This window comes from Corvus kubaryi, unplaced genomic scaffold, assembly GCF_017639235.1.
Source record: "Corvus kubaryi isolate FWS band 111438036 unplaced genomic scaffold, C.kubaryi_AGA036_p1.0 split1-131, whole genome shotgun sequence".
Lineage (NCBI taxonomy): Eukaryota > Metazoa > Chordata > Aves > Passeriformes > Corvidae > Corvus > Corvus kubaryi.
Genome location: NW_024582073.1, coordinates 6023272 through 6048917, shown reverse-complemented (window position 1 = coordinate 6048917; position 25646 = coordinate 6023272). Strand labels below are relative to the sequence as shown.

Below are 25646 nucleotides of genomic sequence, written 5' to 3'. Positions count from 1 at the left end.
GAAGAGCAGACTGTTTTACTACAGGATCACCGCTTCAGAGGACTGCAGCCACCATTCTACCAGACTGCTACCACCACCCTGCCTAACAGGGTGTCAGGTTGTACCTTGACTCTGTCAGTTTGACAGTGTTTTCTTTTACCTTTTTGTTCCCCTTTTTCTTTAATTTCCATTAAATTGTTATTCTGACTTAGTGCCTCCCACTGGTTTGTTTTCAAACTAGTACAGGTGAAACAACAAAAAAGCAAACCCCCCAGTTTGTAAGGAGGGGCACTGTATTGGCTGTGATACAGCTGAATTGAAAGATGGCTCACATTTCCTTTCTCTGAACAAAGCTCTGAACAAGGCCCAGAATATTCAAGCCTAAGTGATCCAAGGTTTCCTGTTAGTTGTCATATTAAAACTGACATGAAGCACAGACATTATTGTGTGACACTACACAGAGATTAGCATAAGAACACTAACCTTCAATAAACCACTAAGCTGATTTTACAGGAAACATATATTCAATAAAGCATTTTATACTAAGCTATTCTTATTATGAAATGGAGACAAGGAAAAATAACATTGCTAATAGAAGAGATGTTAACAGATCTCAGTCAAACTATCAGCACGTCAGAGTAGACTAGAAACTACTGTTACTTTCAGTGTCCGAGTTCAGTTTTGTGCTGTGTATGTAATAACACAAAAGGTGACATTTCTTCCCTCTGCATTTTTCTTAGCAAATTGTATACATACATATTATGCATAAAGTTCTGTTACACACAGACTAACATTCTAGGATAATAGCTACCTAAAGTCCAACTGAGGTATATTAAATATTGAGTTGTTTTCAGTCATTGTAGACCATGAGCCATGCAACCATCACAACAGCAACTCCGAACACTGGCAGCATAATGAGGTTCTTGTACTTTTGCCATGATGATTGTTCAACTTCTATCTCATCCCTTCTTCTCTTATTCTTTCTTCGCCCTTTTAATCTGTTTTCAAAAGCTTCCAGTTCAGCCTAAATAAAGAGAACCACAAGTAGTTGACATTTGTGTCAGAATTAAAAACAAGGAAATGTGAAGTTTTTAAGCAACATTCCCAAATAACATTTAGTAAAAGTAACTGTCAGCCAATGGAAGTTGCACATCTCAGAGATGGGATGGTAGCACTGCATCCCACAGGTACAAAGCACTTTGCTTTCAAGTATTAAACCATTGTTTAGTTTCCTATAAAAACATTGCCAAAAATGCAGCCAACTGAAGTTTTACAAGCTCAGTTTTTCAACTCAGGCTGAATATATTAAGCTAAAATAAGATTGTTATTTCCATGAAATATGTTAAAAATACATTTTTTTTCCTATTAAAAAACATGCATGCATTTAAGCTATTTTACTAACTTATATAAGAGCACTGGCTGAAATCTTCAAAGACCTCCCCTCGTAATAAAGATGCACTCTGCCAAAAATAAATTAATAAAAACATAAATAACTAAAAATCTATCCTATTTCCCTCAATTATTTATATTTTCATGCTCACTAAATTTTAGATTAATTGCTATAATCTTAGATATGCACAAAAATATTCCATTTGTTAAGTGTCATAACTTAACATTTAATCACTCATATGACTGTCGGAGGTATATAATGTCCTTCAATAAGAAGCCCATGCTCATAGGCCCAAAAATGGAGCAAAGCAATTACTAAAGTAAGAATGCCAGGCTTCCAACAAAGAATGGCAGTTTCAGGGGCCTGTCTGGAATAAATAATAGGATCCTCTGATCCCTGTTCCTCATCCCCCTCCACATTTTTTTTAAAAGGGCACCAAGAGGATACAGACAAAACTCATTTGAGGGTACAAAGCTGAAATAAAACTGGAACTAGGCAGCCTAGAATAAAGAGCGAAGACTAGGATGAGGCTCCAATGAGAAGCCATCTAATTGCTAGGAAAATTAGAAAAGATGCTCTAAAGACCTGAGACAGATTACAATCAGAAAAGGTCTGATGATTACCTGGATTTTTGGTCAAGTTGTCAGCTACTAGAGAAAACATGGTGCAAGGCACTAGGGAGCAGAAAATCCAGATGGAGTGAAAGGGAAAACTGATGGGAGTAGCAGAATGCAGCAAGCCGGGACTGGCCGAGCAAAAGGTGCAACACTGAGCTGATGCAGAGGAATCGTGGACAGTGAATAGAGACAAAGCCTGGCCATGAGAGGAAATAAATCTACATACTACTACAGACTACTGCTGCAGTGCTGCCAGGAAGAGGGACTAAGACAATACAGTAGGTGCATTAAAGAAATGAGAATAAGACTGTTTTGGGAAATGGACAGAGTAGTAGTTCAGTAAACAAAATCTTCCCTCAGAACTCAAGGTTGCCTGATGTCTGATCTTCCTCCACTGACAGCAAATATTTGTCAGAGTGTCACAAAGCAGCTCTTCCCTTCCTGTGCCAGTTACCACTGTTAGCAGGAGAAAGGGACCTATTTTGATGTCTATTCCTTTGTACCTAGTAAAGGCAGAAATTGTGGGCACCTCTCTGATGATATGGGAGAAGAGTTCAGACAAAGTCACACAGCCTACTTGAAACAAGATTACTCTCAACTAGATAATCCTCCCTTAAAAGAGCAAAGAATGTTTAATGAAACAGTGTTTCAAAATCCAAAATCTGGAGGCAAGGGCAGAGTTTTTATGGTTTTATACACAACATGGCAGTATTTCATTTTAGACAGACACTAAGTAAAATTTGGGGCTTCTACAGTTACTATACACTTGTGATCTGTACATTTTAAAAGCAGAAAACTCCATGAATTGCAATAATCTGAATTAAAATACAGGGCTCAAACAAAATTATGTAATAGCTGTTGAATTGCTTTCCTAGTGAACTCTGTAAAAACCTGTCTAAAAATAAATACATAACAAAAAAAACCAAAACACAGAATGAAAAAAGATTTGTAGGCACAGAATATGAGAGAGAAGCCATCACTATCCTTGAAAAGCTACCTACAGATTTGGGGTAACTGTCACATTCCTGAAGTGTCACCTTAATGACCTCTGAAGTAATGGCTGTGCCCAGTCTTCAAACAACCTCAACTTTTCAAGCTAAACAAGCCTCGGGTTTTTATTTAGATAAGAACCTAACTTCTTTGTATATAAACATATTAAAAGTAACATGAAATTTATTTATTTAAACTGTATACTCAAGACTTCTGGTTTAGTGTTGCTCAAGCACTGGACTTTGTTCTTTCATGTGTTATTCACTATATTCTTCCTGCACTGAAAGGAGTAGCATTCCCATGGGAAAATGTAGCTAAATGAATGCAAGTAACAGTGACTATACAGTCACAAAGTGTATTTTCTGAAAGTGAGGACATATTTTTATTAATAGGGGAATAGGGGAATTAATAGGGGAGGTTGACTTTTTAACTTCTAAGGATCTGTTTACATTTTTTTCTTTGTACAAAAAAAAAGGAAACGAAATCTTTCATACAACTCAATAAATTACACTTCAGATTCAAGACCCTAACTTTCAGTATTGAAACTCTCAACAGTTAGCTTGAAAATGTAACCAAATCTTTTACAATGGTGAGGGACAGAGAGAGCTTGGTCTGAGTTGTTAAATAATCAAAGCACTGATCTTTTTTCCACCTCTAGCAATTGTGAAAACCCTGGCCTCATAGGGTGCCTCTGAATTAGAAGCAGAAGGAAAGTTTGGCTGCAAGGGCCATGACAAGAAGCCTAGCCAAGCTGTCTCTTCCACTAAGAAACAAGTGATTCCATCTGTAAATGGTATGAGCAAAAGTTGCTACTATATGTAGCAAATAACAAAATATAAATGCACAGACTTACTAGAGCACTAATTTGTATATAAAACATTTAATGAAGTATTAATCAAAATAGGTTTAAGAAACTGTGACTAATAGATGAACAGTTCTAATGAACACTATAAAAATGTGCTAATGACATTGAGGAAGGTGGTACAACACACTAACTTTTGTCAGAAGGGAGTGTACTCAAAAATATACTCAACATCCTACGATAGTGATGTCCTCCAATTTCCATCAACAGATGGCAGATTATGAGTTCAAACTGGACAGGAACCAATGTTACATAAAAAGGCTGCAGTAGCTGAGGTTAGTACTTGTGTGCAGTTCTAGAACCTATTTATTAGTTACAGCTGTACCTCTTTTTTTTTACTATTTTTGTCCTACTGCTTCCTAATGCACTATATAACTACCAACTCTTTAATTAACCTTTTAATAGGGTTCATTATGTATAGCTGAAGTTTTCTATCCCTGAAGTTGCATCCATCACAAAACACATATGCAGGAGCAGTTGCCATATATCGCATGAAGTTACTACTGTTGGGCTGGAACTGTGAGAGTTCACAGAATGTACAAGTAGAAAGCAATGGTGGTGTGACTGCAGAGAGAAACAATCACTGCTGAAGAGTCCAGCCAAAATCCAGCACACTATGTTGGTGGAGTGAATCTGCTACTGCTTCAGAGAAGCCCCTTTACTGACACTTTATTAGAGGGACTATAAGTTAAGTGATTTTGATTAGAAAGCATTAGTAATTGGGTGGGATGCCTTCTGGAATGCATGAAAACACTCAGTGCAAGACAAACATCGCAACTCTGGCTTTCTAGCTCTAGAACTGTAAGTGTGTCCTTTACATGTTTAAATGCCCACTAGCACATTTCAGTACTTAGCTTGCAGAACCAACACCTACAGATTTCCTCTGCCCAACGTGTTTCAGACATCTGTACACAAATTACATTTCCTGACCTATATGCCAGAAGTAACATTTCCAGGGTCAGCTTAGAGAGCAAGAAGAATTAGATGAACTGTCTAGGAGTTATATGAGGGAATATGTGTTCGATACTGTAGACAGCTGAGATATGAATGTTGCAATAAACATTGCAGGATGATCACAAAACAGTGCCTGGTGCCCTGGACAATAGACACATAACCATGCTTTTCCTGCAGGATGAGAAGACAAGGCTCCCCTCTGACAAACAAAAACAGGCCTTGCCAGAGCACTGTAAATGTAACACTTCCATTAATTGCTTAGAGAACTTACAAAGTGTGTATAACAGAAGTTGTGATCGACAGAGAAACTGTCTATCCTAATGAGATTGGGGAAATGGCACAAGTGGATCAGCTCTGTAGGCCTCCCTTGCTCCCTCCCTGTCAAGCAGGGAGTAAGCCACTGACCCTTAATACAAACAGTGTGACATGCAGGTGAAAACACAAGTGGTACGCTAAATACATAGATGCTGTGATAATTGAGTAAAAGGAGTCAGAAAGCACACACTGGACTTGGAATATGATTTAGTGTCAAATGCTCACTCAGGCCCAGGCACACATGCATGAACTGGCTGGAAAGCGGGCAGACTCCAGATGACAAACCTGACCTAGCCATCACCACCAACTGAGCTTGCAGTGTCAGCCTGAATGTGATTAGTATCAGCACCTCCAGGCAGCTGGCACAGCAGCTTTGTGGATTACAATGCCGACCACATAACCTCGCCACCAACAGCAATTACACTAAATACACGTTTCCCCCCCACCCCGGAGACCTTGAAGGACAAAGACTCATCTAGCTGTCCTTGTTCTTTCACGATGGGAGGGGGGAGAAGGGGAGCTTCACCCAATATTTAAATCTTGCAGTATTCAGCATTCTGTGGTGTTTATGCTGTATGAAGTGTTTGATCAAAATAAAAGCGTACTTAGTATTTTAAAAATAAATTACATTATAAGAAGTTATAGGAATACAAGGTTACCATTTTGCACAAAATTATGGGAATTGTTTGGGAAAATGTGGCCTCTTAACCATTGTAAATAATTTACATCACACAGAATCTGGTACCAGCTGACAGGAATGACTGTGCATACCACATTAAAAACTACACTGCTTTAATTGCATGTAAATTAGATTATTTACTAAGAAGAACAAGGTCAGGAAGATGTGGATGAGGAAGAAGAAAGGTTAATACCTGTTGTCTTCGCTTCTCCTCTTCAAGAGCAGCTTTGGCTTCTGCTTCTTTTATCTGTCCAGACATACAAAGTTATAATAAACTGTTGTAAACAGCAGCTAAACCTACTTTCTTACAGAGTCATAATTACTCCTATAGAATGGTTCTCAGCAAAAGTATGCAAGCTTTCCATCAAATGAACTCCACCATCCAAAAGTCATATGAAAAGAAGTCATGGGAGATACAATTGATAATTCTATAGAAATACTTTGCAGTGTTCAAGAAAGCAAATTAAATGCTAGAAAGCATTAAGAAAAAAAATGGTGCAGAAAAAATTGTCAATATGTAAACATGCCACATACTTGAATCTTTGCACCTGCATTCCATTTGGTCCTACAACAACAAATAACTATGAAGCCTGAACATACACAAAAGACAACAGGATGGAGTGGCCTCCATCTGAAGAGATGCATAACTAGGATTTATCAGGTGAATAACAGGACACCAAATCCTGAGGAGTGTGCAGATGCCAAATTGGGATAAAACATCAATAATTATTTTTCATAATGCAAAGGCATAAAATGAATTTACCAGGAGGTTGGCTCACAACAGAGGATAGTATTCTACTCCCACAGAGTATTTGGGTAAATCTAGAATTTCAGTGCTACAGGACATTTGTAGATGCCAAAAGTTTATGTCAACTGAAAAACAACCAGGCATGTTAACAGGAGATAAATCCAACAAAGGCCGTTAGACAGAAAGACACCATCTCACCCTCTTAAGTTCCCACAGTCAGTAATCACTAAGTAATAGCAGTAACAGAAAGAGTATATGGGGGAAGTTTATGTATCTCCCCCTTTTTATACATTTTTTTGGCTTTTAGCATTGCAGTCACTGAATCACTACCTTAGAAAAGTTAGAAGTGAAAACCTATTAATAACTTGAAATGAAAAAAAAATCTTGATCCTAGCAGCTGGATGATTTGCATACTAACAATGGAAATAGTTTACTAAATACTGTTTGCACAGGCAGAGCTGGTTACAAGTAATTTCCTATTCAAGACCTTTGACGACTAAGGAGGATGTTTTACCATACTGTAGCTCAAACAGCTGGCACTGAGGTCAGGGTCAAAAGCACAGTCCTATTTGCAGGTTTTCAGACAAATTTTTAAATTACTAAACCTCATATCAAATAAAAGCACTATTGATAATTTCATTAATCTAGATACAATGGCAGAGTCTCTTTAGAAATGTGTGTAAAGCACCCTGGCTATCTGAAATCTGAAAGTCTGGTGTGCAAAAAACTGCGCAATGAGCCCCCTCATTTTTCACTGCCATCTAATGGCAAAACTTCAGCCACAAAAGAAAAAGTGACCTTCAAATGTGGAAAAGAGCAGCAGAAAAGCTTCTTTTAACACCGGTGTGGTCATATTTGTGTAAGATACATAGGTATAATGTACATAGATAAAGGGAACCTTAACCATTATAATCACAGCATGGGAAAACATTTCTAGAACTATTTCTTTAAAAAAAAGTAAAAGACACATTCAATTCCTAGGCACCTAGTGAGTAAGACATCCTTACTCACTAGGTGCCAGACATGAAAAGTTTTATTAAGAATTAATGCACTTTGGTTTTGGAAATTAATGGCTGTTTTGCAAATGTGCAAACTAATTTATCTTCGTAAATGTCTGCAGTTTTCAACAATTTTTTTTCCAGTCTGAACACATTAAACAGTAATAGACATAAATAAACTACTTTCATCAAGTGCCTATAATAGGAGACCATTCTAGTATGTCATTTGCATAGTACGTCAACATAGGCAACAAAAGGTGCCTAGAAAGAATTTAAATAAAACTTCATTACCTTATATAAAACCCCAAAACAAGTAAATACACATTCTTCTGTGAGGAAGGTACACATAGCTAGGATATGCCATCCAGTATGTCTGTGGCATTGCTTACGGGAGAAGCTTGTAGCCATTTGTTCACTGCATTAGACCATTTCTCCCTGTGGATTACAACACTGGGGCGAGAAACTGGTAGTAGTATCTGCTGGAGTCAAACAGCACTGACCCTGCACCACACTGAGACACGCTGATAGGTCTCAGCTCATGCAGTCTTACTGTGAGTTCACCCTGCTTTAGGGAAGGACTCTATATCCTATGCACTTATCCTCACATTCTTACTGAGATTCATTGACAGCTGGACTGGCAATCTCCCAGAATCAGTACTAGATCCGCACAATTAGTCGAATTAAAACCAGTTACTATGGCCTTTCATCATTTTAATGAACCTTTTAACCTAATTGTTGACTCAGCTTATGTTGCAGATGTTGTACAATGAGTAAATTGTTCCCTTTTAAAAGAAGTTAATAATGCTAATTTGTTTCTTTTGCTAAAGGCTTTATAAACAGCTGTTTTGCAACGCATGTATCCTTTTTATGTTTTGCATATTAAAAGCCATACGAACGCACCAAAATTTCTTGCAAAAAGTAATGCTCATGCTAATGCATTAGCTAATCCTATTTGGGCAATTCCTTAGCCAAATAAACTAGCCCAAGCTAAAACATCTCACACCCTTTTTTCATCAAAATGTACACACATTGTGTAAACAGTTTTCACTAACACCTACAGAAGCTTGTGCTATTGTTAGTGCCTGCCCAGATTGTCATAACTTTAATAGACCTTTACCTTTAAAAGTAAATACCCATAGTCTTTTAGCCTTACAGCTTTAGCAGACTAATGTTACACACATTTCAAAATTTAGTAGTTTTAAATCTGTACATGTATCCATTGACACCCTTTCCTCTGTTATATGGGCTTCTGCTCATGCTAGAGAAAAAGCCCGTGATGTCATTTTGCACTGGCAGCAAGCCTTTGCTGCTTTGGGCATACCTGCCTGTGCGAAAACTGACAATAGGCTAGCCTACACCTCTCAGAAAATTAAAAATTTTTTACGTTTTTGAGGCATCTCTCACAAATTTAATATTCCTCATTCTCCCACTAGTTAAGCTGTTATTGAACATGCTCATCACACACTTAAAACTGTTCTAGAAAAACAAAAAGGGAGAATGCAAGGGGAAACCCCACAGTCCAGACTTTTAAAAGCTGTATATACCATAAATCACTTGACTCATTAAAACAATCCCTCAATTTTAAATCATTTTTATTCCTTGCAGTCCACCAGTGAAAAAACATTTGCCTCGAGCTAAAGTATGGGTAAGAAATTTGTTTACCAGCCAGTGGGAAGGCCCCTGGGACCTTGTCACTTGGAGATGTGGATACACTTGTGTTTCCACAGCATTTGCCCCTGATTGCAATGACAACATCAAATTTTGGTCATCAAGTACTCAATGGGCTGTTTCCTAACTTTCTTCACAAATAGCGCCTGCTAAAGCATTGAGACTGTTAAACAAGTTAGGATGTTGGTTAGCTTGGCAAACTAACGCTACTTCGCTTGCTTTAGCTGGATTATTAACAGATGTTGGTTTGGTAAAGCATGCTACACTGCAAAATAGAGCTGCCATTGATTTTTTGTTATTAGCACATGGACATGGATGTGAAGATTTCAATAGAATGTGTTGTATGAATTTGTCTGATCATTCAAAATCTATTCATGCCCACATTAAAGAATTACAAACAAGTGTGTCAAAATTGCGTGAAGAATCAGAATCTGATTGGCTCAATAGTTTGTTTGGCAATCAGCAAATTGCTGGATAGGTCAAAAATCTGCTCAAAATTGGATGCCTAATCCTATTACTTTTTGCATCCTGCTCATTGTGCCGTGTTTATTGTCTTTTGCAAAGGGCCCTGCAAAAGTCAAAAAGGCTGCCTTTGTAACACAAAAAAAGGGGGGACCTGAGGAGATTGACAGCTGGACTGGCAATCTCGCAGAATCAGACCTGAAACCAGTCAGAATTTACCCGTGAGAATATTACAGTGAAATTTTGCAATTTTAGTGAAACCCACAGAGGCGGCCAAGAAGATATCAATGAGAGAAGATGTTCTGGACACAAGGGGAGGATGTTCTTGTTATGGGACTGTAGTGAGTTGAACCTGAGTTGATGGACAGTCTTTTAGACCAATTACGCTTCTCACAATTTACATATTTAAACCGCACGGAAAGGCGGGACTTCCCCTTTTGTCGGAGGTCGCCTGCTGGAAGGTGGGAGGGGCTCCGAGCCTCCCGGCCCCGCTGGGCCAGGGCCACTGCCCTTTCCCCTCTTTCCCAACACTGCGGCACGGACCCTGGGTCGCTTGGGGGGGGGGACTGTCCCAGAGCCGCAGGCAGCTAAAACCAGCCATGGACTGCCACAGCTAAACCCATCCAGCGCGGCTTCTGGGGACAGGCGGGTCCCTCTTCTCTCCATGCGGAGCCGGCGGAGTCAACGGGAGCCGGCAGAGCCTCCTGTCTGCAGCCAGCACACTTCGTGCTGAACTGAAGAGGACACTACACAGCCAGCAGCACAGAGGGTGCGAAGCTTTCTCTACCGTAAAGCCTGAACAAGAACGCTCTTCAACATGGTGGCTTCAGAGTCAGAGAGAAAGAGAAGTGAGTCACGTGGGACGGAGCTGAGCATGGCGACGGGAGAAAAGAGGGCGGTGCCGCGATTCTGGTGCGCAGCTTAAAAAACCTTCTTGCATGCCGTGGTAAGAAACTGTAATACCACAAACTGTTTGTCTCTTTAATCCATTTGAAGAACATGGGGGGATGGAGAATCCGCGTGTGGCCTGTGAAGATTGTGAAGAGTGCCTATGCCAGACTATAGACAAGCTTTTAGAGACTTGTGGCGAAGAAAGCCTTTGTGTGCAGGCCAAAATAACTTATCCTTAAAAAGATTAATAACCCCATGTGATGGCCCATGTTTTGCAGTGTGAAGGAACTGTGAGATTTTTCATGTTCTACACACAGCAGATTGTTTGTTTCCGGGCGGGTCTGCTGTTAGTAGCAGTTTGGGAACCACGTGCAACTGAAGAAAACCCTTTTTTCCTTAAGCATAAGAGAGAGACTTTTCAAGAACTGGAACGCTGACTAACATCCCATGTTCTGTCATCCTTTGTGCAAGTTGGGTAAAAGGAGAGAAGTGCTGAAAGGGGGGGGGAGGGGGGGAATTTGCTTTAATTTCTTGTTATTTTCTCTTTACTTTTAATTCTAGTAGTAATAAAACTCTTTCATTTTACTGCAACTGTTTAAGGTTTGTGCCTGCTTTGCTTTTCTCCTAATTCTTATCTCACAGAAGGAAAATAAGTAAGTAATGAATATTTTGAACCAAAACCACTACACTTAATTGGTGTTTCTGCCCGGTTTTGAACTCTACCCGCTACAGGAACATTGAGAGCGTACAAGGAAGAACTTGTGGATAATATGCAGCAACTATACTTTTGTTTGTATAGCTGATTGTTTACTGCCTGAATGGTCATTGTTTGTTAGACAGCCTTGTCCTTGTTTGCTAAACAACCAATCTTAAATTAGGCCACAGCCACTGTGAAGAGGTATAAGAATAGCAGTAGAGACAATAAAAAACTTTCTACCTTTCTTGACTATGGATTATGACTAGTGTGGGTTTTATGTCTGCCTTGACAACAGCCACATTACTGGAACTGTTTGTTATGGTTGGGATTTTCTAAAGGCCTATCCCAAGAGTTTTAGCATTCAACCTGCTTGCAAAGTTGCGAGATTTGGTCAGTATGATACTTGTCAGAACTTGTCAATCAATCCTGAAAACCTGAACAGAAGTTGACTTGTCAGCTTTACCCACTGAGTTCTTGGGTTGTATGCTTATCACATCTAATACTTACCTGATAAAACCCAAGCAAGTTATGCATCAATTCTTTGTTTATGTTTCTATAAAAGGTTTATAAGAGTAAGGATCATATCCTGTCTCTCTGTGTGACAGCACAGAGCAAATTCTTTACTTCATAGAACAGCTGAGCTAGGGAGAAGTCATGTTTACAGCAGCCTAAGTAGTATTCTGCAGTTGCAGGAAATTCTCAGTTCTTCCAGTAGAGGATAACTAATACCATGTGGCAGGATTATACTCCACACTGGACAATCTGAGCAACTGATGGCTGCAAAATCTTCATTGGAAACACAGATCTTCTTCTGTGAAGAAGCCTGACTCCAATCTTAACAGCATTAATGACTATTTTATCATCACTGATCATCACTCGTTCTCAGTGAAAGAGGAAAGAATACATTCCAATCAATTTAAAGAAAAAAAAAAGGAAAATAACATAATACTATTTTAAAATAGTATTTGAGTTAATTAACACCATTCATAAATTCAAGTCTGAAAAAATAGCTACTATTCAACAGCACATCCACTTACGTTGCATTTCTACAGGTACTGCCTTGAAAAATAATGTGTTCTTTTTTCTACTTTTCTTGAAACTCTGAGAAGAAATTATAGCTACAATGGATACATTACCTCATATGCTTTCCGCTTCATTTCCTTGCATAATGCATCGCATTCCAGTGAAACTTTGCCTTCTTGTATCTTGCTGCACTGTACTTCCTGTTAATACAATTTGTCTTTTATAATCATTTCCCCATATAAGATTTTAGATGTCAACTTCTTTATGAAAATAATAAAACTTTATTTAGTAAAACACTGGTTTTACATATAAAATAAAGCTAATGACTGATTGTTACTTGAATCTGTAATTATGTATTAAATTGTCCTTTTTTATTTTCCTTCTTTCTAATAAGCTAAGCTGAATGGAAGAATAAATCAATAGTCCAGTTTAATTTTTCTCTTCTTCACTCATTTATTTGCCTTAGACAAGTAAGATAACCTTCTGAACCTCTGGCAGAAAGAGCCTCAGTAATTTCATATACATTATCTTAACCAGCTCATATTACAGGACAAAGTCAGGTCATGGGCGGAGGGGGGAGAAGTAAGTAATTCTCACTCATGCTTTCTCTCCTCCTCCTAGTATTGAAGAAATTTAAAAAAACAACAAAGTAGATATCTGTAAGCAGAGGCTGATCAATTTTAAGCACTTGTTCTGTATATGTCATCTTTTCTCCTGCAGAGCATCCCACCTGCAAGACTTCAGGAAGCACAAGACATATTTTGGAGAAGCTGAGGACTCTGGGGAACTGCAACGTGCTGGAAGGCTCAGAAGTTAACTGGGGCCAGAAGATTTTAATTAAGAAAGATCATGGGGTTTTTTTCATTAAGACATTATTTTTTGTCAAGACTTCATATCAATTTCTGTTGTTCCCCTCGTAACAGTGTACATCTAAAGTAAACTTGTTACATTACTTTGTCCTTATCTTTTTTAGAAGCTAAGGATGCTGATGCCTGTACTTACTTTTAGGTTTGCAGGGAGCCTTAATTAATTACATTAGTTCAGGTTTCACAACATCTGTGCTAATACCAACTTCTGCAAATTTCCCAGTATCATCATAAAAACGTAACTTTTATTCTCAAATCACTCCAGGTCATCTGAGTATTCTTCCCACAAAACTACAAAAATTTAAGTGTGCATGAAGATAAAGCTATTGTAAGTCAGGCAGCTAACGTATTTTAGAATTAACAAGATTTTATATTCTCCAGTGAATCTTCTGATATAGCAACCCAGATCTTCAGCTGATGTAAATTGTTACAGCTCTACTATAGTAACTGGCCCTATTCCAATCTGCAGCATCCACATCATCCATCCATACAAGCCCAGGAACACGGAAAGAATAGACATCCTTCAAAAACTGCAACTTAAAAATTTACCTTTTTCAGTCTCTTACAGAGACATCGCAATTTAACCTTCTGGCTGCAGTTAAGAGGACAGCTACCCGAATGGCAAATCTCTTTACACCGATGACCACAGGGCAGCTGTAAAGAACAAAACACAAATAAAACTCCCGCATCAATAAAACACTGTAAAATTACCAAGAATCTATGAATCGGTTTTATTTCAGACCTAGCATTTTAACATTCAATTAATCATTCTTCTCACTTGTGAAATAATTGGTTTTTCTTTTCTTTTTGGGGGGCAGGAAATGTTTGCTCCTTATTTACTGATTTTCAATTCCTGTAGGACGATTTCTCTTTTATTGGCACAGCTTTATTAGAAGACATTTTCTCCTTTCCCATGTTTCAAGAACAGTAATTTCCACAGTAATGTATACATCACCCTAGCTATCTCTATGCTGGGGGAATACAAATGGATAAGGTAAAAAACCCCTGAAAACTGAAATTAAGTGTACTGTAGATTAGCTACTTGTAGATTAGACAGAGCAATAAAAGAAAGAGGAAAGAATCAGAAGCAGAAATACCACAGAAAAAATCTTTTATGCAAGCAGCATCAGAACTATGCAAAAGTCAAATAAAGGTCACCAAAATTCTTATCATGTCCAAAATAATCTCAGAAAATCCAAAATTTCTGCATTTTGCAGATTATCCCACTTCTGCCATCTGAAAGATAAAGACTTTTTTTTACTGCCAGTGCACTTTTTAACTTACAGAGAAAATATTATCATTCATTTACTGTGTAAGAATTAAGTCAGTAATTTAAGTATGCTGACTGATAAGAACGTAGCAGTGCTCCCAGCATTATATTAAATAAAATATGTCAAGAAAGTAAACAAATCTTTTTCCTTGTTAAGAACTTGACTAAAAATACTCCTTGCTCACACACATGCCCATAAGAAGTCTTCACAATAACAGTTTTTCATTTTCAACTACATAGCCCAATAACCCAATAATAACTGAAGGTGGAACCTCACAGAAGAGATCTAAGCAATTTACATTTACAACTTACAGAGAGCTTTAAATCCCCCAGTTACTTAAAATAGCATTAGGCAGTGTTATTTATTAAAAGTGAAATTTCACCTCTTCACTCTCACCAAGGGATTAACACAAACTGGAAAATGCTCTAAAACATACAATTTTAAGATTCATTTTCCACATTTATTAAAAATCCAAAATGTATACATACTACATCACTTAATCCACAAGAATGAGAACAGTAAGTATCAAACCCAGGTGGGTACACTTTGATTAGTAAATCTACATTCTCAGAAGTCCATTGGAACTGGCACAACATCGGAGCTAGTATCATGAAACATATACCTAAACAGAACATGAATATTTCTGACTAAAATTATGGAACACACATACCTGTCTTCATGTCCACAACAGTCACAAGCTATTATAGATACTTCATGGTTTTGGCTCAGTTTTTTAGTTACTGTTTCAGCACATTTCATACAGGACTAGAAGGAACCTTTAAGTCATCATGTTCAGTCCTGAAATCCAGTCCCCCCACAGGCCAGTACCTACCTCCTATATCCTTCCACGTCTGGATGAAAGCTTACTGTGAAAACAGTCCCCTCATTCTGACCCTATTCTACTGCTTCACTAAGGAGAGTGCTCCAGGAGCTCACTACAAGATGCAAGAGCTTTTTTTGAGTTTCCTACATTTGTTCTAGCGAGTCTAAGCCGCACTTCTTATCCTCATATTGAAGTATTTCTGTTTTTTCTTAAAAGGCTCTTTATTACCATAGTATTCCCTTAAATGAATTTCAACCATGTTAAATCAATGTTTCTTGAGTACATAGCCAGAATTGCATGTAATATTTCAAATGACATCTCAGCAGGAAGGACTTCGTACAATGCCTTAATTGCACCTCATTCTTAGTAGAGTACCTTCCCCAAAACATCTTCAGCTCTCATTTTATTTCTCTCCAGCTAATCATGCTGTGAAAAATAAGAATATCTGCTGTTTCCTGGGAGCTTATTATTAGCTTCACATGCATGGTCTTACTGGGGGTTTTTCTTCTGTATTGAATAACATGGCCCCAATACATGTGTTCTACAGATGCACATCCTCAATTTTCATACACTGACAACACCCTACAACTTTTCATCAGAAAATGACTGTTTTTCGTGCCAAGGTCATTACTGAAAACAATGCAAAGTCAAGTGTCATTTCAGTCCTTGGGAAATCTTCCTTACTGTTAGTATCTCTTGCTCCAATTTTTTTTTTAGTTTTGCTGTTGTTTTGGGGGAGGGAGTTGGGTGGGTTTTTCAAAAGATAATCAAATACAGTTGTTTCCTTTAGCCACCTTCATGCTTGTATTAACCCTCTCTTGTATCTGAACTAGATACTCACTAAGTGGCATTGACTGACTCACTCTGCTGATGCCTTATGCAGCAGATCTCATCTATTCATTTTATCTGGAGGGAAAAATACATAAATTGGTCACCTTATCAAAGAAGGAACTTAGTTTTTTTCAAGCACAACTGATCATCAGCAAATATTTTCCTTGAAATACAAAAATTATTTTGCCTCATTTTGAAAATATGAGGGGAGAAGCTTGTCTAAGCCTTGTACGCTACCAAGGTCAGACTACCACCCAGAACACAGAGTCTAATGGCCGAGTCTCCTCATAAGTGACCACAATCTCTGCAAAACCAATATGCTACTGCATGAACACTGCGTAGTAGGAGGGCCCGTCTCCTGGCTCCCTACACAAGAGCATCATACACAATAACTCCATCTAGTCTCACCTGCAAGTCACCTCATGCTGGCCAGAACAAGCCATGGCTAGAACTATTACTTCCAGATTACTCTTCCATAGTAATTAGGCACATTTTCATTAATAGTCAAAGCCCAAACAGTCGTGTCCTAACTTGTTGCAGTGGGGATACTGCAACATGCATATATCAAACCAGGAGTCCCGTGGAAAGGAAATATATACGGACAGACAGATTCTTGCTAGATGTTTCAGAGGTGTTTATTTCTCCAGCCGCATGGCCGGAGCTCTGCCCCGGAACTGTTCCAGTCACCGGACCAAGGGTCCTTCTGCCCGCGCAGGGAACACAAACCAACCCATGGGAACGAGGCTGAGCAGGGGCACGGAAACCCTGTGTCTGTGCCCTCAGGGCCCCTCTCCCAGGGCTACACGGCAGGGGAGGGACCCCAACACCTCACCCGTTTTATTTTAATAAAAGGAAAATGAAAACAACTGGATAAACATAACAAGAACAGTTTCAAGACAAAACAAGCCACCCTCCTGAGTCTTTAAATGTCCAGATTCTGTGGAACATCTTAGGGCTGACAGAAGGGAGACAGAACTCTCTGAGCATGCTTTGTGGGGAAACTGAGGCAGGAGAGGGTTTAACTTCTTCCCTCCCCCTTTTCATCCCCCACTCGGCATTGGAAAGGGATTTTTGGGGAAACAATTGGCAAAAGCATGGTTTTGTGAGGGAAACCATGGATGAAAAAACGGATTGGGAATACACTGGGGGTAATAGGACATAGGGTAAAAGGGAAAGGTGGGATTAGGAAAGGGAGACTGTAGGGGGGGCTTGCAATGGAGATATTGTCTAACATGACTACGATTTTTTGCATATATACTGCCTTTTACAGGAACACCATCAGGCCCAGTGACCTGCGATGCTTGTAACCCTTTTCTCCCTAGTACAATTTTAAATTCCATTACCTCTCCATCTCCCAAGCTTGGGATCCATTTTTCAGGGTTATTCTTCTTAATAGCAGTTCTATGCACGAATATGTCTTGCTGGTTGTCACACCTTGTTATAAAACCATAATTTTGCTTAACATTATACCATTTTACTATCCCTAAGATCTTAGGTACTATAATCTTTTCCTTTTTCCGAGTGGCTGCTGTTTTCTGTCTCGCTGCGTCTTTGCCCTCTCTTTCGGTCGCTCCCGTGTTGGAATTGTCGGAGCTGCTGGTGCCTGCGCGCTCTTCCCGGGGTCGCTTTCGAGGCTGCGCGGGCCGGGCCGGGCCGCGCCGCTCAGTTCTCCGTGCGTTGCCTCCTCTGGTCGCAGCTTCGCTGCCGCTGCCGGGCGCTGTACCCACGTCTCGGCCAGGCCCCCGAGCGACGACTCCCCCGCGCCCTGCTCCAGCGCGCGTTTCGGCTGGGTGTGGCTCTGTTCTACTGCCAACGCTGCCAGCCGCCGCCCGCGCGCCGCCCCTCTCGGTCGGGCGTTCACGGGGCTCGCTCCACCACGCGCTGCGCGGGACCGTGCGGGTCCCGCCGCTCCCGCCGCTCCTCGCTCCGCCACCGACACTGCGGCTCGCGTGGCTCCGCCCACGCGCGGGAACTGCCTCGCTGCTGCTCGCAGAGCGCTCGGTGCACGTGGCCTGGGCCGCACGGTCCCTGCGCCAGGCTTCCCTTCGCCAGGACACAGCTGACACTGCTCAACAGTCTCGGTAACTAAATAATATTCACGAAAATATTCTTCCATCGGCATATATTTTGACTCCAATATTAACTGTGTCCAAACGGTTTTCCAAAAGCCCTTGGTAAGAATTAAATCCCAAGAAACATAGAAAAAGTTCTTAAACAACCATGCCAGGAAGTGTTTCAGTTCTTTTTGAGCTTGAATCAAGCTAAAATTTACAAATCGTTGTTCAAGAATCATTTTAAGTTTAAGATAAATGTCCATATGCGGCTCTGAGAGCCAAGAGTCTTCCCACGGTTCCTCCATAGTTTAGATATGGAATAGCAAAGCAAAACCAAGAAGAGGAATCCAAAGTTTCCAGGGTTTACTCACACAAATCAGTCGCTTAGGGATCGGGGATCGTTCTGCTCACAATTCTCCACCATTATGTTGCAGTGGGGATACTGCAACACGCATATATCAAACCAGGAGTCCCGTGGAAAGGAAATATATATGGACGGACAGATTCTTGATAGCTGTTTCAGAGATGTTTATTTCTCCAGCCGCATGGCCGGAGCTCTGCCGAGGAACTGTTCCAGTCACGGGACCAAGGGTCCTTCTGCCCGCGCAGGGAACACAAACCAACCAATGGGGAATGAGGCTGAGCAGGGGCAGGGAAACCCCGTGTCTGTGCCCTCAGGGCCCCTCTCCCAGGGCTACACAGCGGGGGAGGGACCCCAACACTAACTGACATATCAGAGCTGCAAATTCAAGTCAGTAACCCTCACCTTGACCTCTAAGTGCTACTGCAATAAAATTCATAGACACCATTAGACCAAAATATTTATAGCACAGGAGTATGTTTAATCCAACACTGAAAAGCAAATGTTTCCCTGACAGCTTTTTTCTTGTCCTATATCTCTGTGCAGGGAAGTTTCTTCTTACTCCCTTCACTGCAAAACCAACACTAAAAAGAATACCAAGAGAAGCTGTGAAGTAAGTGGCAAAACAACATTTCCCCATGATCTCAGAAAACAAAAGCAATCATTCTGCTGCTTCTGCTGGATAAAGAATGTAATGGGAAAGGATTTTTTTTTTGCTTCTTTTTAAGTGTCCATGCTGAACTACTCAGTGCTAAAACAGAAAGTGTGTGCCCCCTTTAGATCCTTTTCTACCATACAAGATCTCTTGTCAATAGCTTCTGGACTGAAGCCCGAACTGAACATGCTTTATGTTTGAGATGGCAAAGCCATTAAAAGAAGGGATTTAACCCACAACTCTGAAAAAAAAACCAAAACAGAAAATGTCCTACAAATACTTTTCCCATATGCAGTGCTTTTAAATCTTAACATTATACCAGAAGATGATAAACTCCATCAACACTTGTGGAGGCTTAAGTGAATTCCAACAGAAGGTAATTAACACAACCTGTTAATACACATCTGATAATAAAGAAAATACCCTGGTACTAAAGAAAATAGCACTTTTGAGCAGCGATGCCAAAAGGTAAGTACAAAAGAGAATTTTACCACTTCCAAAGACAAAATTAAATTTTTGTAATTCACATACATTTGCAGTGTGTGTTTGCAGAATTAAATATTATTTCCAGAATGTTTAATTAATTTAATGTATCAAAAAGCCCAAAAACATATGCATACTTTTAAAATTTATAGAATCACAGAATTGTTAAGGTTGTGAAAGACTTTTAAGATCACTGGGTCCCTTAACCTGACGCTACCAAGTTAACCACTAAACTATGTCCCCAAGTGCCACATCCACACTTTTTTTTGAACACTTCCAAGGATGGTGACTCTACCATTTTCCATTTCCCTGGGCACCCTAGCACAATGCTTGACCACCTGTGAAGACATTTTTCTCGATATCCAATCTAAACCTCCACCGGCACAACTCGAGGCCATTTCCTCTTCTACTGTCACTTGTGTGAAAAGAGACCAATCCCCACCTCTCTACAAACTCCTTTCACACAGGAGAGTGTGGATCAGGTCCCTCCTGAACCTCCTCTTCTCCAGGCTAAACACCCCCAGCTCCCTCAGCCACTCCTCACAGGACTTGTGCTCCAGACCCTTCATCAGCAATCCTTCTCTGGACACTCTCCAGCACCTCAGTGTCTTTCTCGTAGTGAGGAGCCCAAAACTGAACACAGGATTCTGGGTGTGTCCTCACCAGTGCCGAGCTCGGGGGAAAAATTACATTGCCCTACTGCACTATCATGTTAAACTAAATTTATCATAATGGGGTCCCATATTTCACATCAAAACAAAAGCAGAGTGCACAGTAAAACTACAAAGTATGGCTGTTTTGTTAAAAAATACTAACTACATGGAATAAAGTGTTAAATACAGATTCACGAACACTGACAGGAAAACATAAACAATGAAAACTGACAGACTTCAATATTCTACATAAGAATTGTTTCAAAACATCTGCAAGCATGATCCTAAGAATTTAATCACCCTGATTAAGAAAAAAAAAAAGAAGTTAAATTTCCTTCAACAGGATCTCTTGTTATTATTACCAAACAAGAGAATTAACTTTTTAATTAAAATATCTCATATATAACAGCTGTGGCAGGATTAAAGAAACTGCTTCTCCCTAAAGCAGAAAGGAAATATGAGCTGTGCTATGTAATGCTGGAAGTCACATTTTTAGTTTTATACTGCCATAGCCAAAAGAAAAGCATGAACCTCCTCAAGTTTTTCAAGTTTCTGTAGTATTTTTCCAAAGGCCCAGACAATATAACTAGTTTTCTTTATCCCCAAATGTACCATGGCAACTGTAAAAGAAATATGGCAGCATACTGTCTACTGCAATTTCCATTAACCAAAAACATCTCAAAACAACAACTGCAGTAAAATACTGCATTCTATTGAACCTAAGTTGCACTATGGTAAGCTAGGAGTGGTAGTGCACACTGATTTATAGCAATCGTCAACGTCGTTGAGCTCTGTGAATGACTCGGTCAGCTTCTGACATTGAATAAGAAAATTCTCATAAAACACTAATTTGAAATTTACTTGAGGCTTCCAGAATTACATACAAAACCACTTCCAAATTAGTTTTGGGCAGACATTTTAGATTTGCAATCTTCAAATGCTCTAAATTAAGTAGTCTTATCCATCTTATCTCTGGCCAAGTTGTTTGTAAGCTCTTGTTTCATGACAAACTTACAAACAAGAAAATGGGCTTGGCCTATGTTTGCTGGGGAGAGGTGGTGGTGGGAGTGGCAGGGTGGTGTCTGTTAAGGCTGTTCCTTCAAACTGTGTTTATCAATAAATCCCTTAAAAGAGAGCTATCAGTATAATTTGTATAATGATATCGCTAGCTAATTTTCTCAAAGCTGCAGAAATATATTTTGTTTATAAAATAGAAACAGACAAAGCATCCCTAGAACTGTTCAGTATTCAGAGAAATGGGAACAGATTTTTTGGACAAAAAAATGGTAAAAACCCCATACATTACACATATAGTTACCAAAGAAGGATCTGAAGAAAAGTAGGAGGAACTGTAACACAAAGATATGAACTACCTGAAGCAAGAAGGTACTAATAACTTCTATATTTCATGAACGACAGTAAGAGCTAGAGCTAGCATCACAGGAAAGGAAGAATATGCATTTTTACATCAATTATACTAATTCTCTGGATAGCAGACGCTGCAAAAAACCTTATCTTCCAAACCATTTATAGGAGTAAGAGTTTTAGAACTAAGTTAAAGCTTTATAAAACTAATGTAAATTCTGTTGTCACATTCTTTACCTCACATCCCATCAAATTAAGTAAAAAAGACATCATCTGTGGAATAGGGCAATTCTGAACTATAAGCTAGAGTTTGGGACCACTGCTAGGTGGATTTTAAATCCCAGACTAAGTCTGGGGAATATGTTCAGAAAAATCGTAACAGTTACATTAATCAAAGTCAAAGATGAGCTGTGGGGAAAAAAATTATTTGAAGAGAAGCTGAAGTACAGAACATACAGTTCATGATAAGGGATTAAAGCACTCTTGAAAATACAGAGAAGGAAGTCTTGGAGCAAATAAAACCAAAGTAACAGAGAGGGACATGAAAGGACAAAATTAAGAGGTAAATGGACAATTAAACAATATCCCAAAGTGTTCCCCCACCAGGAAGAGAGCTTTCAGACATCCAGATGAGAAAATTCTGACAGGCATGTTCATTTACAGAAAAAAAAATTAATCAATAGGCATCTACAAGGGCAAAAAGCAGAAGACACAAGTATGTACAGAGTACAGTCTTCCTGTTGGGGTTAACACAATCTTGTCTGAAAAGCAGAGGAACAGACACTGTTGGGAAAGCAGCAGTAAGTAAATTTTTGTATTTACTCAAAATCAAAAAAAAAGTTTTCTAATATAGACAAGGATTCATATTTGAAGTTTCTGACACTGGATGATAATGAAATTCCTGCTTTTCCACTTCCCACATTTTCTAACCATCCAGAAATGGAGTTAATGACAGTTAATGACCCTCTCAGCATAGTTAATGACAACTAAGGAACAAACATAAAATAGTAAGTAATGCAAGGATTTCTGAAAGCACACAAGCAGCACACAGCCACAGCATTGGGAAGGACAAGGACAAAGTCCTTCGGCCCATGCCACACGTGTATTTGTGGGTAACACTGCTGTAAGAGAAATCTTGAAACACATCCAAGCTGCTGCTGATGAAAATTTGGTAGCTTCTCCAACCAGTTCCTGCCCTGTTCTACAAACTATTACTCAAATGCAGTATTCAACAGGAATCTTCTTTACTGATGCTATTGGCTCATAGTCTAAGCATCATGTAGTAAAGATATTATCCTTCTCTTCTTCACAGCAACCCTTTAGATGTACCCAGATACAGCAGAGAGACTAACTGGCTTGTCTTCTATTTTACACTACTTAACATATATTTCACTAACACACCAGGGCATTATTAGCTCATCTCATTTATTAAGTATAAAACCCCTTATCCCCCAAATTGTTGCAGTTAGAGATTCTAAACCTGCACTTACATGAGAATAGCAAGCACAATTCCCAGCATTTTTCCTAATCAAACAACATCCTACTATTTCTGAGATAGAAACTGATGACCAGTTTTTAAACCATGTGAGAGGACATACTCTTCCACATTCAACCTCACCTGCTTAAACATTCAAGCCATTAGTGCCTTTGAGACAAACCTCTGTTCCTTTAATAAAACTCTCCTGGTTGACAGCAATACATTAATACATGTCCTTCAAGTATGGGTCACGAACTACCTTCACATCTATCATTTAACATATTCATTTAGACTAAGCTTCTCTAGTTTGCTTGGCCTATACTCAGAGAATTCCACAGAGCCGTCAACTCAAGCATTTCTTTTGTTAATATGGCTTACCTCTTTTGGACACTGATTTTTACAGGAAATAAGAAGCTCCTTTTCTTTTAAATCAGCACATGTTAGTTTTCTGTAAAAGGAAAGATGTATTTGTGTTAAAAATTCCAATTTAAAAACAACAAAAGTCAATACAGTTAGGCGTGTACTTTCAGTATACTTCACTACAAAGAAGAGTGGACTCATTTGTCCACATCCTGAGTGACTAATACAAACAGCCCTATTGCACAGACAAACCCACATAAACTTGGAGGACTTGAGGTACTTCAAAGGAAATCAACAAAGAAAAACATACTTGCATATGATGAATATTTTCAGAACAATCCCCAAGTTCCATCTTACATTTTGTAAAGTCTAGCTTACCCTCTATCCACACACACGCAAACGATTAAAAAGGTGTAGAAACAGTTACTAAGCAGTTTTTCAATTAAAACAGCTAGAAATTGAAGGGCATGAACTGCAGGACAAAGACCTTTTACACTAACTACATTAATTCTAATACTTGTATAAATTTCTTCTTCACATACTCTAAAAGAAGCACATACAGAATAAATGTTATATAGATGACTATATATTTGCATAATTCAAAGAATTATCTGTATTATAAAAACAATTTCTGGTCATAAGACTCCATGCATTTTTAGCAATTTTAGTAGTAATACCAAATAAAATACTTGCAAATTTAAATAGAAAAAACATTATCTTAGAAATTATAATCAAGAGAAATTTTATAAATTGCCATAAGAGCAGCTCCCATCCCCAGACATTTCAAATTATTTCCAGTTAACAGCATTCAAATGAAAAGCTGGGCTGTGTTCTGATACGTACAAGCATTCGATATACAGCATTGATAGTTTGCAGTGACACTTTATTTTAAGCATCTGGAGACATGATGGGCAATCCCCAGGATGACAGGGCAAAACGCATCGGTGAGGACAACCAGCTGGCCGGGGCTTGGTGCACTCCTCTTCACACTGTGAACATTCTGGACCTGCCTAACAAAATAAAAACAAAGTACTAAAGAAAGTGCCAAATATTTGTTTTGTGAGGCGTCACTAATGACCTTTTATATAAATGAAAGAGTTAGGGTTTTTCCCAAACATAGTTTTTACTATGGGAATCAAGCTATTCAGTAAGGTATTTCCCAAGCAAGAGTAATTATTAAATACGTTTTTTAAGAGAAAACCAGAAATGCCAGTGTTGGTCAGTCAAAGAGAATTCTATTTTCCATCCTGGGCATAAAAGAACCTCCTTAATATTAGTGCTTTGGAAAATGACCAAACCCCCTGTTAATTCTCCAAGGAAAATTGTTAGAAAAAGAAGTTATTTTATATTCAAAACTAACTTATCCCACTCACCGTGTTACTGTAATGCTTGAGTCATTGAGTACTTACTACTCTCCAATACAGGGGTGGAAAGATTGGTTTGCTTGATTTTAAGAAGCAAACTTTAAGTCATTCCATTTCCATACACATGTAATATTCTGTATACTCTTTCAAAAAGGATTATTAACTTGGGTATATCCTAGGAGCTGCCTAAGGTGCTGCTTCTACTCCACAGGCTACACAAGTCTATCAGAGCTGTGATGTCCCTCTCATTCCAGCTGATATGACCATTGGCACAAAGCGATGAACATCTCAGCACAGTAAATAAAGCTTCATTTCTACTCCTATTCTTCACACTTCCAGAACCCCAGTCTGCAATCAAATACATCCAGGTAGATTGACATGATTTATCAACTGAACCTACACAGCATAATATTTAAGGCCCACTATCACATTCAAATGTTCAGTTTCCAAGAAGTCAGCCAAAGTAAAGCCAATTTATCCAAGAATGAAGCTACACAAAGCTTCCCCAATAGAACTATTCACGCCAATGTTTCACATTACACTGTTCAAAATTGGAGCATAAGAATTTTAAGTTTTTAATAGTTTTTCCCCAGTCCCCTTTCCTTCTGCTTCTATAGCTGAACAATTTTTGCTGAAGTTTAAAAAGAAACCTTTGTACAATGATTGTTTACAAAACTTAACTCACAAAAATTCAAATCTAAGAAAAACAACAGCAACTAAAACCATTTAGAAATCTGTCATATAACATGTAACCTTAGGTAAAAGCAAGCAGCTGGCCTTTTCTGCAACATTTTTCTAACACAACACACA

At 39.0% G+C, this 25646-nt stretch overlaps 1 protein-coding gene across 1 annotated transcript in view; it reads right to left on the bottom strand.

The window, feature by feature from the left end:
- Nucleotides 1-230: 230 nt before the first annotated feature.
- The window catches only part of NFXL1 (nuclear transcription factor, X-box binding like 1), a 52257-nt gene continuing 26841 nt past the window's right edge, over nt 231-25646 (bottom strand). Inside the window, exons 18-23 of the mRNA XM_042053322.1 lie at nt 24316-24482; nt 23491-23560; nt 13689-13793; nt 12387-12473; nt 5980-6033; nt 231-1003 (exon numbers count right to left, since the gene is read on the bottom strand). Coding sequence (XP_041909256.1) covers nt 830-1003; nt 5980-6033; nt 12387-12473; nt 13689-13793; nt 23491-23560; nt 24316-24482 — 657 coding nt within the window. The 3' untranslated portion in view covers nt 231-829. The remainder of the gene's footprint in view (nt 1004-5979; nt 6034-12386; nt 12474-13688; nt 13794-23490; nt 23561-24315; nt 24483-25646) is intronic.